Source organism: Neltuma alba, unplaced genomic scaffold (assembly GCF_004799145.2).
Source record: "Neltuma alba isolate B1F8T4 unplaced genomic scaffold, ASM479914v2 tig00011184_pilon, whole genome shotgun sequence".
In the NCBI taxonomy this organism is placed as follows: Eukaryota; Viridiplantae; Streptophyta; class Magnoliopsida; order Fabales; family Fabaceae; genus Neltuma; species Neltuma alba.
In genome coordinates this window covers 535,678-546,948 of record NW_021635910.1, presented here as the reverse complement: position 1 = coordinate 546,948, position 11,271 = coordinate 535,678, and the positions used below count along the sequence as shown (strand labels likewise).

At 35.2% G+C, this 11,271-nt stretch overlaps 1 protein-coding gene across 1 annotated transcript; it reads left to right on the top strand.

Moving 5' to 3' along the window:
* Positions 1–282: 282 nt before the first annotated feature.
* On the top strand, positions 283–5,009 carry LOC114762054 (uncharacterized). The gene is made up of 4 exons (XM_028951505.1): positions 283–1,013; positions 1,623–1,847; positions 2,534–2,914; positions 4,317–5,009. Exons 1-4 carry the CDS (start codon positions 399–401, stop codon positions 4,782–4,784), a joined length of 1,689 nt encoding a protein of 562 aa, XP_028807338.1. The 5' UTR covers positions 283–398; the 3' UTR covers positions 4,785–5,009.
* Positions 5,010–11,271: the final 6,262 nt, after the last annotated feature.

The window sequence follows — 11,271 nt, the reverse complement described above, 5'->3', positions numbered from 1 at the left end:
TCTTGTATTTTCTTGTTTTGAGAATTGTTGTTCGTTTCATTTATTTAAAAAAAAAAAGAAGAAGTGGAAGCACCGTGAAATTACTTGGACAAAGAGAGCAGGAGGAAGAACAGAGAACTGAAAGGAATTGTGAAACCAAGGGTTCAGATTAGTTGGCAAGATGGAACGGCTCCGATTTGTTTCAAGGGGCAAAACGGTGTGCTTTGGGTTAGTGGGGAGGCAGTCGGGGGAATGGCCATGGGAGAGAAGAGGTGAGACCGGAGGGAAGTGTGGGAACTGGGAACTGGGAGAGTGAAGCCTTGAAGCAAGCCGATTCCCATGCTTTAAAACCCCAACAGGAGGTTGATTTCCCTCCTGAAGCTCCACAATCAGACACACCCTATTTCAAATTCCGAAAAATGTCAACTTTAACACCAGACTTACTCATTAAGAATCGATTTCTGGGATTCTTAATCTGGCAATCGATTCCCTCTACCGTAGTCTATTTCTTCCTTAAAGCCTTCATTTCAACTATCGCCAATTCCATTGCTGACACTGATACCTCCAGCTTGCACAGTACAAGCAGCTCCTTATTTTGGACTTTCGTACCTTCATTCAGGGGCTTCATCTCGTTCATCACATTCCACTTTTCCCTGCTTCTTTTCTCCTCTACACTCTCCGTCATCGCTTCTCCACAGCCTGACCGACCCGCCTCCCTGTTTGAGCTTGCAACTGGTCTTATCCGCCTCCTCTATGTTCCCGGAGGCGGGGGTGGCGGGTCTCCGGTGGTTGATTCCGAAGATTTTCGACATCGGGCGAAGGTTTCTTTGAGCTTTGTGTTGTTTGTGGCAGCGGCAGCAGCTTCGGGTTTCACAGCATCGGTGTCGCTTTGTGGTGTGAGAGCAATCAGAGACCATGATGATGGGTTTTGGGTGATTGGAAGACTGGGTTTAAGGGGCTTCTTGGTGGGTTTGCTTTTTGGGTTGCATTATGTTTATAAGCGTCGGTGGGTTTTGGATTTTCCTATTATTCAGGCAAGTCTATGACTTTTACTATGTCTTAAACTTTTCTTTCGTGCTATTTAAAGTTTCTGAGTAGTCTTTCTGGCCTGTTCTAAATGCGTTGGTGGTTATTAATTTGATGTTGTCTCTTGCTTGAGGAGGAATTGATAAAACTACTTAACGACATGCCCATTGTGTATCATCCATGGCTCTTAACCGAGATGGATATTGCAAATTTTATACACGGGAAGTTCATTTCTTCATAAAAACACCAAAAACGTGTACGGAGGTGACATGTTACTGGGTTGTTGGAGATATTTCAGTTGTAACCCTGTTATTATCATGCGACCAAGATATATCTGGGTTCTGAAAGGGAGGGCAATTGGATGTTCTAGGATGCGAGTCAAACTTACAGACTTGCTCTGATGGCAGGTCATCATTATACTAGCCACTGGGTGTTTTTCACTGTTTCCCCAACGAGTTTGCGCTATGAAGCTCTACATATTTATTATTTTGTCTGAAACTACACCGTTTTCCATATATTTTGGAATTGAAATGTACATTTGGTGTATGCAAATTTTGATTTATTACCTTTTCTTCTCAATAATGATTACAACTGATTCCAATTGCTTGCATGAGCAGCGTCCTCCTTACTTCAGCTTCAAAATGGGACTTCCTTCAGCTGTTAGACGAGCTCTGAAGCTTTCCTGTGTGGCGTTCGTATTTTCAACTACTTTGGTTCAGTTTCTTCCGCATCCACTGAAGAGCAGCATCACCATGCGAAGATCCTTCATGGAGCAGATCATCTGTTCCATTGGGAGTTTTGCTGTCTTTATCTGCTGGGAATTGACTCATCATTTGCACCGGGTTGGTTTTCTAATATACTTAACCGGGTTGAACTTTCATTGCTCTTAATCAAGTGTTGCATGGTGTTGACAGCTGCATTGCACATCATCTTTGGATCCTTGTTTCTTATGTTCAACATCCTTGCAGTTGTTAGTTCTCAGTTGAGTTTTGACGATCTTAATCACATATTCTGCCATTCGTATGCTAATCTAAAATGGAACAGTGTTATGATATATTGTCAAATGTTCATATACATGTACGTGCATTTTTTCATATGTTTTCATGTTTGTTCCTTAGACAACTGTTGTTGTCATGCTGTAGTTATGCTGTGCTTGTTCAAATATGCATGTTGGTTGTCTCTTGTAAGTTGACAATGCGTGATTATTGAAAAGAAAGTTTTATGCAAGATGTTTTATTTCACAATCATTAGGTTTAATTGAGTACTTCAGTATTTATCATGGCAAGATGGCATGTAAATGCGAAAATGTCATGCGCTTTATAAATATCAGCATAGACAAATAGGGCTACGTATACTTCTTTGGTCATGAGCCCTGTATCTATGATACATTGTGCTAAGAATAGCAACATATAGAATAATGAACTCCCTAGAAGTTTACATCTTTTTCTCCTAAAACCCATGCACCAAACATTTGGAGGGCAAGAACCTACTGATAGCATTTTCTCTGTTGACTGAATATGACATGTAGGTTTTACATACTAAAAGGTTCATGTTTGCACCCCCAAAAGGATCAGCAGCAGCAGAAACAAATCCAAGCGAGTATCTCCTTGTAGCCTTGGAGGAGAGTAATCCAACATCTCTTTTACGATACCTTGCATATCTTGATCTTTGTATGGTTTGTGAGAACAATGTTGACACTTGGCGGCGAGCTGCATTTTTTGAAGAAACTGGTGAGACTTACAAAAGAATAATAGCAGTGTGTTTGAGGCCTCTGGAGCAGCTAGCCTCAAGGCTAGGTGAAGGCTTGGGAAATTCTGTTGACAAACCTGCTCAATTATCAAATCAGTTATTGTCTCCAACAGACTCACGACTAGATACGAAGTACTTAGAGCCACTAACTAACTTCAAGGTATGAGTATACTTTTGATCCTTTTATACTGTTTTCAATTAATTAATAGACTTTACTATTATTGCTTTGAGAATGTTGTAGGGATTAAAGCCTTTAAACCAATTTTGTACTTCTATCCTTGCGTAAATATCTTAAACCGATGGCGATGATGGACAAATTTGTCAGGTCTATCCATGGGCTGGAAATTCTGATTTCAAAGTTAGTTCTTTAGAACTGTGCATCTGCTATTCAAGTTCCAAGTTTTGGCTGCATATCTGGAAATAGCTTTCATTCAGTGTGTAAATGGGGAATTAAAAATGATGAAATGATTTCAATTTCTTATTGGTTCCAGTTTGTCTCTGTTTAATGTAGAATGCTATAAAGTGTATCCATCTATAAGGATGACATGACCAGGGTTTATGTTCACTTAGAAATGCCTATTCTTGATTCTTCTATAGCTTGTTATTTTATGAATGCGCATGAAGTTAAATGAAGAAAGAAAAGCAAAACATTGAATGGGTTTCTTGAATGACAGCTTACTACAAGCTTCTGTTCATCCTTGCTTCATCTTTTTTGTGCGCGTGAACGTGCATGTGCTTGTGTCTTTTTATTTGACTGAAATTTAGCAGAGGGAGTCAGATATGCGCAGCACACATGCTAATAACTCTTCATTCTGACACAAGAAGAAATCAGTTCTTTCTTATTGAATTACCTTATTTATTGGTGATTGGGTTAAGGGTGTTGACCTGACGTCTTTAAGTCACTGTCTGCTTTCTCATATCGTATCATCTGATTGCGGTTCTTGTATGATGACTCTGTTCACTTTTTGCTTTGAGTAATTGCTTGCACGTTGCATTGAAATTTGATTATGGTAGATCTGCTTTTCACATGTGAATCAAGATATAAAAGTTTTGAACTTTCAAATTCTGCTATAATTTCTTGCTCCCCTAGCAGAATTTGGACAGTAAGGATTCTGTTTCAAAACCAACTGAGGTGAATGATGGGGTTTGTCCCAGGAAATTCACCCCCCTTCTCCAGAAGACCTTATTTTCTGTGGCTTTTCAGCTTGATTAGACAATACACTATTGTAGACTTCAAAATCAAACGGTCATTTCAGTACTCCAGCAATAGGCAGACAGTTGTGAATTTGGAATTCAGGCCAAGGAGTATTCAAGGTGCTGAATATATTTGTTAGCAGGCGGTAGTTTTGATGGTCATTGGCTGACTAGAGACCATAGAAATGAAGGGAAATGGAAGAAAGACAGTGAACCTCAGTAAAGGTTTTTAGGTGCTTGTTGTTAGGTTCTGTAATGAAAAATATATGAAGGAATTTTATGGGCGAGTTAACATCTGTGAACAAAAAACCCCACTATTATGACTTAGCATTTGACATATTAAAAGTTGTTGGTTTGCTTGTGTGCAGCTTTATGCGTGGTGTTCGAAGACCGTGGCTTCACTGACTGCCTGCTCACACAGAGAGGACAAGTTTGGAGCTGCTCAGCTTTCAGGAAGTAATGCAGCTGTCGTGTCGACATTGCTATCCTGCCTTCTTGCTGTTGAAACATTCATGGGAAAGAAGACAAACCTACAATCTCCCAATCAGCTGTCAGGACCTGCCAGTATCCGGTGGCTACCGGCAAATAGTGGAAGGGCTGATGTTGCAACTGTCAAAAGAAGAAGTGGACCTGTAAATTCAAAAGCTTATGCTGTTGCTGATGTCCTCAAGACCTCTATCTATCAAATTGTCTCCACATTCCATGATGAGATGTTGGCTAGTGCTAAAGCAGGTCTTCTTGAGAAGGACTGGATCACAAGTGGGAAACCCATTTTCGGTACTCGGGAGATCCTTATACAAAAGTTGCGCTTGTTTCTTGATTTCCGAGCTACCTAACTGCAAATTTCTGGCTTTGATTGCAACTTCCCTTGTTGACCTATTGGTGGGATATCCTTTGAGCTATCAACATGCTTTACCGACATAATAGTACACACAGGTTTGTTGCCTAGTGGGAGGAAGGGGGGGGGGGGTGGGGGGAATCAATTTTGCTGTCTGAATATTGAGATGGATATTAATTGCTTTCTGTGTTCTTGAATGCAATTGATTTGCCAGTTGAATTCACAGTGACGAGATTTGGTAAGAAGTGATCTTTCTTTGGTTGACATAAATATTGAGTATGGGTTTAATTTTCAATAGGTTTATTTTGCTCTTTATCCTTTTCTTCTTGTTTTAACGTTCCTTGTTACAGGAGAGCAAGTTTTTTATGGGGAAGAATTCACTTGGATTATCTAAACTAATTGGTTAATTAATAGGAAATGCCGGAACTGTCTCACATTGAATAATTGGAATTGGGTTGGATTTTTGTTTTGAACGATTGGAATATTAAAATTCTTTTTTCCCCATAATGCTCTTGGGGTGCTAAATGTTAGGGGTGGCAGGGGGGTTGATTTTGCTTAATCTACTTTATTTTATTTATATATATATACATATAATTTTTTCCTAAATTACTTGACTTATAAATATATGTAAAATATTGTGTGCGTTGGCAAATATATATATATATATATATATATATATTGTGTTTAAGTGATTTTGTGTTATATGAATTATACAAGATTTGTCTCGTAAAATATAAAAGCTTTTAAATTAGTCAGCTTAGTTAAATAGGTGTTATAAGGCCCCGAGGAATATTAATAATTACTACCTTCTGTTTTTGATATGACATTTAATTTAGAATTAATATAATTTTTAGTCTCTCAAATTTATTCTCATTTTAATTTGAATTCCTCAAATTTCAAACATAGGTTTTGGTCCCTCTAGGAGCAAAATAGTCTAGGCTTTTATTGTATTATAGGACAGATGTTTTAAATGAAAAGAAATTTGAGGGACCAAAATCAGTGGTTTAAAATTTGAGAGATCAAAACCAAAATAAAAACAAACTTGAAAGACAAAAATTATATTAACCCTTTAATTTATTTCAATTTGAATTACAAATTACATCTTGTATTCAAGATCAGAGATAGTATAATGCTCTTATAATACTCTTTCGATCCTTAATATAAGATCTATTTAACTAATTTGATTAGATTAAAGGAGTGACGTAAGTTAGTTAACTATAAGAAATATGACATGTTTTTTCTAAAATATCATAATCATTTTTTTAATATTTTTTCTTTTTTTATTTGATTATGATTGAACGAGTATCTATAGGAATAATTTAAAAAAATTGATAAATTTAAGAAATAGGTCTTATATTTAAAATTAAAATTAACTTAATAATTATGTTTTATATTAAGGACTGGAGGAGTAGATATTTTCATTTGCTATGTTGCAAAAAAAAAATTCATGTGAAATACCGCAGAAAATGACAATTATAATGAAAAACGTATGAATATTATATATAATATAATTAACTAATTGGCGTTTGTTTGGGGGATTGAAGGCCTTTTATCAAAGGGCATTACATAGAGATTGGTAAATGAAAAACATTATTTATGGCTTGTGGTATAATTGAATATTACTCAAGCACATGGGGATTAATGTTAATGATGGATAATCAACCCGGCGCTTCAAAGAGAGCATTCTTTTTTTTTTTTTTTACGTTAAAGATGACCAATAGTTCATCTAACTTGAATAATTCAAATTTAGTGTGGAATAAAAAAAACTCCAGTCGTTAATTTTTTCATACAGTTGAAATGTTGGCATGGTTATATGATTTGATTTCTATATGACTTGTGAAAGGCTAGCCTTTGCAGAAAATTACTGATGCACAAGGGGTGAAAGCACAAAAGACATGAACTTTTGTTTATGACATTCCAATGAGGCCTATCCTTACATTGCTAATACGGAAGGTGAAGAAAACTTGTATCTTCTTAACAAGCTTCAAAGTAAGAGTGTGCAAGTTTTCATGTACCATAGCCTGAGCCTGGTGGCCATGCTACTGTATAATATCAAGGTAAAATTACACAAGAGAAAAAAAAAATCTGATTTTGTCAATGGTTAGGTGTTGTAGTAGTGACTCACCCGCCACACTTAGATGAAGTCCTAGGATCAAGCTTGACATTGATATATTTGTGTGCATTCATGTGTTTAATTGTATTAAATAAAAGAAAAGAAGCCAGACTTTGACTCTAATCCATGATTAAATATTGAAAAGACATATTGATGTAAAGCTTATAAATTATTTTGCCGGATTAGTCAGTTACATTTAACGTGGATGGAATTTCTTTCTGAAATTGATATATTAATGGGATAATTCAAAGTCACATCTACAAAGTTGAACAAATAATGAAAATAATCAAGGTTAAATGAATGATACTATATTTTTCTTCAATAAAGGTTCAGTTACAGTAGTATCTGGAAAAGCTTACTACCAATTTCTTCGGTTATCGTGTCCAAGGCCGCAGCTCATACATCAGACAATTATTATTTTTAAAATAGTGCAGGTTTAACAGAGTTTATCAATTTCACTAGCAAGCATGTACCTAGAACGACGTGTGGAAATAGTGAGAGAGGGAGTCTGAATCTTAACCAAGCAAATGCATATGCGATAGCAGGCTTATGCGTCAGTAATATAGAAAGACTTTCTATCTGTCAAATTCAAGCTCAAGCAAATTTTTAAAAACATATTACTGTTTTTTTGTTTTTCAAAACAACCAAATAAAAACAAGGCTTTTTTTTTTTCCAGAAGTGAAAAATTGTTTTCAAAACAAGAATTCAAACAAGCCTCCTATCTTCTTGACAAACTTCAATCTAAGAATATCAATATATTGTACAAGACGCGAGACAATACTGTTTGAATGCAAGTCTTAGACTTCCATAGCCTGAGCCTGGTAGCCATGCTGCCAAAGTGAACCTGCACTGTTTCAATTTTACTGCATAATATCAAGGGAAAATTACACAAGCAAACCAAAAGTCAAAACCCAACTATGTCAATGAGGCATAAATTAATTTCCTGACACCCTACGCCTGAGCAATGAATAGATAAAATTGATAAGTCATTACATTTTGAGTGACACTGCTATGTTTGAACCACACAAGCTACAGCGAGCAATAAGCTATATGAAGTAACACAAACATGCTATTTGGCGTGCTGTTGCACCTTCATCCTTGCCCTTTAATTTGGCATCTGTAATAACCAGACTTTGTTGATGGCTAGTTGTCCTAATAGTAACACTACCCGTTACTCTTGGATGAGGTCTCAGGCTCCAACCTAGTATTGACGTGTTTGTATGCCTTTGTGTGTTTAATTGTATTAAATTAAAAAAAAAAAAGGAGCCAAACTTTGACTCTAATACTCATGCGAAGCTATGGGCAGCAATCGCTGGTAGATTTCCAGCACAAGCAAATGGATCTGGCAAAGGCATGATGTGTCATGTTTCTTGGACAATTCTGGAGCCTTCATGCGTCACTTTTAAAGTGGCCTCGTTCAGCGGGTTCATAGAAGATTATACTTGTCATGAAAATTTCCGTTTTGCAGGCTTATGTGTCAGTAATATTGAAAGGCTTTTTACCTGTCAAGTTCAAGCTCAAGCAAATAACAGTGGGCATGGGTCAAAACTCAAAAGGCATTTTGTAGAAGCCTGGACATTGGAAATGGTCAAATGGATGTTAATTTGGTCAAGCATGAGTCAAAAAGCATTTTGCAAATAATTTTGTGATTTCTTCAAATTCTGCGCCCTCCAGATGCAAAACATATTGATATCTGCAAAGGATTTAAGTTATATATGCACAGAGGAAGTTGCATACATCCATTTGGATAGTTGCAAAAAATTTTCTTCAATCATGGGATTGGGAGCAACTGGGAAAATAAACATTGATGTATCAACACAAGTGACATGTATTTTAATGTGACGGTTTTTTTTTGGTCTGTTTGTTTGTTTGTTTCACATGGAGGACAACAATAAAATAAAATAAGTTAATGGTGTTTATACATTTGATAATTAGAGCCATGAATTACCTTTACTCTATATTATACACTTTATTATTCTTGGCCAAAATGATTTTAGTAGATTGTTAAATGTCATTAATGTGGTTCATTTGTGTTTTCCAGCCTAATGCCGACAACGGCAACCGACCGCTTCATCGGCTTCATCATACTTGTACCCAGGAAAGCTGCATTTATTGGAATTGGAGTTACAAAAACTAGGTGAGCTTGATATCCCCCCAAAAAAAAAAAGAAATGAACTAACTTAATTAATTTTCTTAATTTATTCAAATTAGTCAATTAGTTCTTATATTAAGAAACAAAGATAGTATATTATATCAATGAATCAAATATTAAAAAATTTACTCTTTTGATTAAGCTTTTTTTAAAAATAAAATAGAATTTTTTTCCCAGCAAAGTCTCTGTTAGAAACCCAAAATTTGCACATGGAAACATTAATTAATCCATGCTTCTAGTGTTCATTCTTGAGCTTATGATCAACTCGGAGAGATTTAAACTTTGTAGACTTACTTGTTAGTTCTAATTGGTTGTTATACCAGGATTTCTGTGTCTACTTCAGCAAACCTCAAACATCAGAATTTAATAATTATCATTCACTTTAAGAAAATAGCAAGAAATCAACTTTTTGCATCCATAGCTGATACAATAATATAATATTTTAATTGATTAAAATTTCCATCCATAGCTGATGATACGATAATTAATATTTTAATTGATTAAAATTTATATTATTAATAATTTGGAACATGATTTTTTTTGGTATACTAACAAAAAGTTATATTCTTCCGGTCCTAAACATAAGACCCTTGTTGCAGTGTAACCGCAGGAGTATTATTCTTTTGATGTTGTCTATTATGTTGCCCTCCAGAATTATGTGCTGAACTGCTTTACTTGTTATGTTGAAAATGTTTAAAGCTTTGGATGGGAAAAGATGTAAGATGAGGTTTGAATTTGTGTTCGTATACAGACGATGATGATGAGTCATGCGATGAGGAGCAATAAAGAAAAAGAGCAGATGGAAGAAGTAGAAAGCATTATTATGCATATGCAGAAGAATGTTGTTAGTTAGAGATTTGTTGTTGGATTGCAAAACTTCGTGATTTCAAATTCTCAAGTATCGAGACCTTTATCAGCTCAAAAGAAGAAGAAGAAGAAGAAGAAGAAGAAGAATATTGCGACCTTTAAAGTGTATTTGGTAAAAATGGGGATTATTTGTGAGTGCTATGATTCAACGTGAATATGATGTATTGGTGTTGCATTGTACCTCTTTTTCAATTAAGGTCATGTCTGGATAGAGGAGAAAAATGGGGGGGGGGGGGGAAGAGAAGGGATACTATGAAGTAAAACTCTCAAAAATAGTTTTAAAAAAAATTGGTGAAGGTGCATTCGACATCTCAAAATATTTTTCTGGTACATCCAGCATCCTAAAATATTTTGTGGTGCATCACGCACCTAAAGCATTTTGTTAAGTGTATCCAGCATCTTGAAGTATTTTTTTTTTGTACATCTAACACTTTAATTATTCTTCTAGGTGTGTTCAGTTTAAATTATTCTTCTAGGTGTGTTCAGTAACCTAAAGTATTTTTTGATACATCGAGCATTAAGGCAAAAAAAAAAAAAAACCTTCATATGCAAGCTTTACTTGAAATATACTTGAGGGTACAGAATGCACTACAAAATATTTTAAGGTGTGTAAAAATAGTTCAAGAAGTTGAATGCATCATAACCCTAAAAAAATTATTTTAAGGAGTTTTCCGTCTTCCGATGTTATGGGTATTTGGGATAACCCCATAATCATTTTTAAAAGCATTTTTCCCAAAGACAAACTCCTCTACATATTTACTTCGTATGCCATAAAAGTATTTCTGAAACCATAGTTTTTTTTTTACCCAAACACCCTCTAATGTTGATTCCACTTTTGCTTCAATCTCAAATCAAATTTAGTCTGTAACATATACAAGAAAAGGCACATTCTCACACATAAGCCTTTGCTTCCTTTTTTCTGTTGTCAATCATCCTTCTCACTTCACCTTCCTTTCCCTGATCTAGTTTTTATTGTAACCTTCTCGTTTTATAAAAAATATTAGAGATAACTTCATTACATAAGATTAAAGCCCCATTTGACAGAGCAGTAAAAATCCCTAAAATCATATTTCACGTAAACCGAACAAAACCCCTCATATACTTGTTCGTATTTATAAATCACTATTGAAAATAGCTTATAACTACTTATAAGTTGTTCCAAAAGACCCTAAATAAGATAGTTTAGAAAAATCAATACATATTTCTTACAATTAACCAATTTAACTAATTTTTTAATCTCTTTAAATTAATTATATGGCTCTTATATTAAAAACCAGAAGTAATATAATATTACATTAATGGTCATATGAGATTGGTGGTTGAAACTATTGTTAATATCAACGTTCTTGAGCA

Excerpts from the sequence above, each read along its gene's own strand:
- LOC114762054 (XM_028951505.1), top strand. The coding sequence starts at position 399 with ATGTCAACTTTAACACCAGACTTACTCATTAAGAATCGATTTCTGGGA. Across the intron at positions 1,014-1,622 it reads TGGATTTTCCTATTATTCAG|CGTCCTCCTTACTTCAGCTT; the intron begins GCAAGTCTATGA and ends TTGCATGAGCAG. Across the intron at positions 1,848-2,533 it reads TGACTCATCATTTGCACCGG|GTTTTACATACTAAAAGGTT; the intron begins GTTGGTTTTCTA and ends TATGACATGTAG.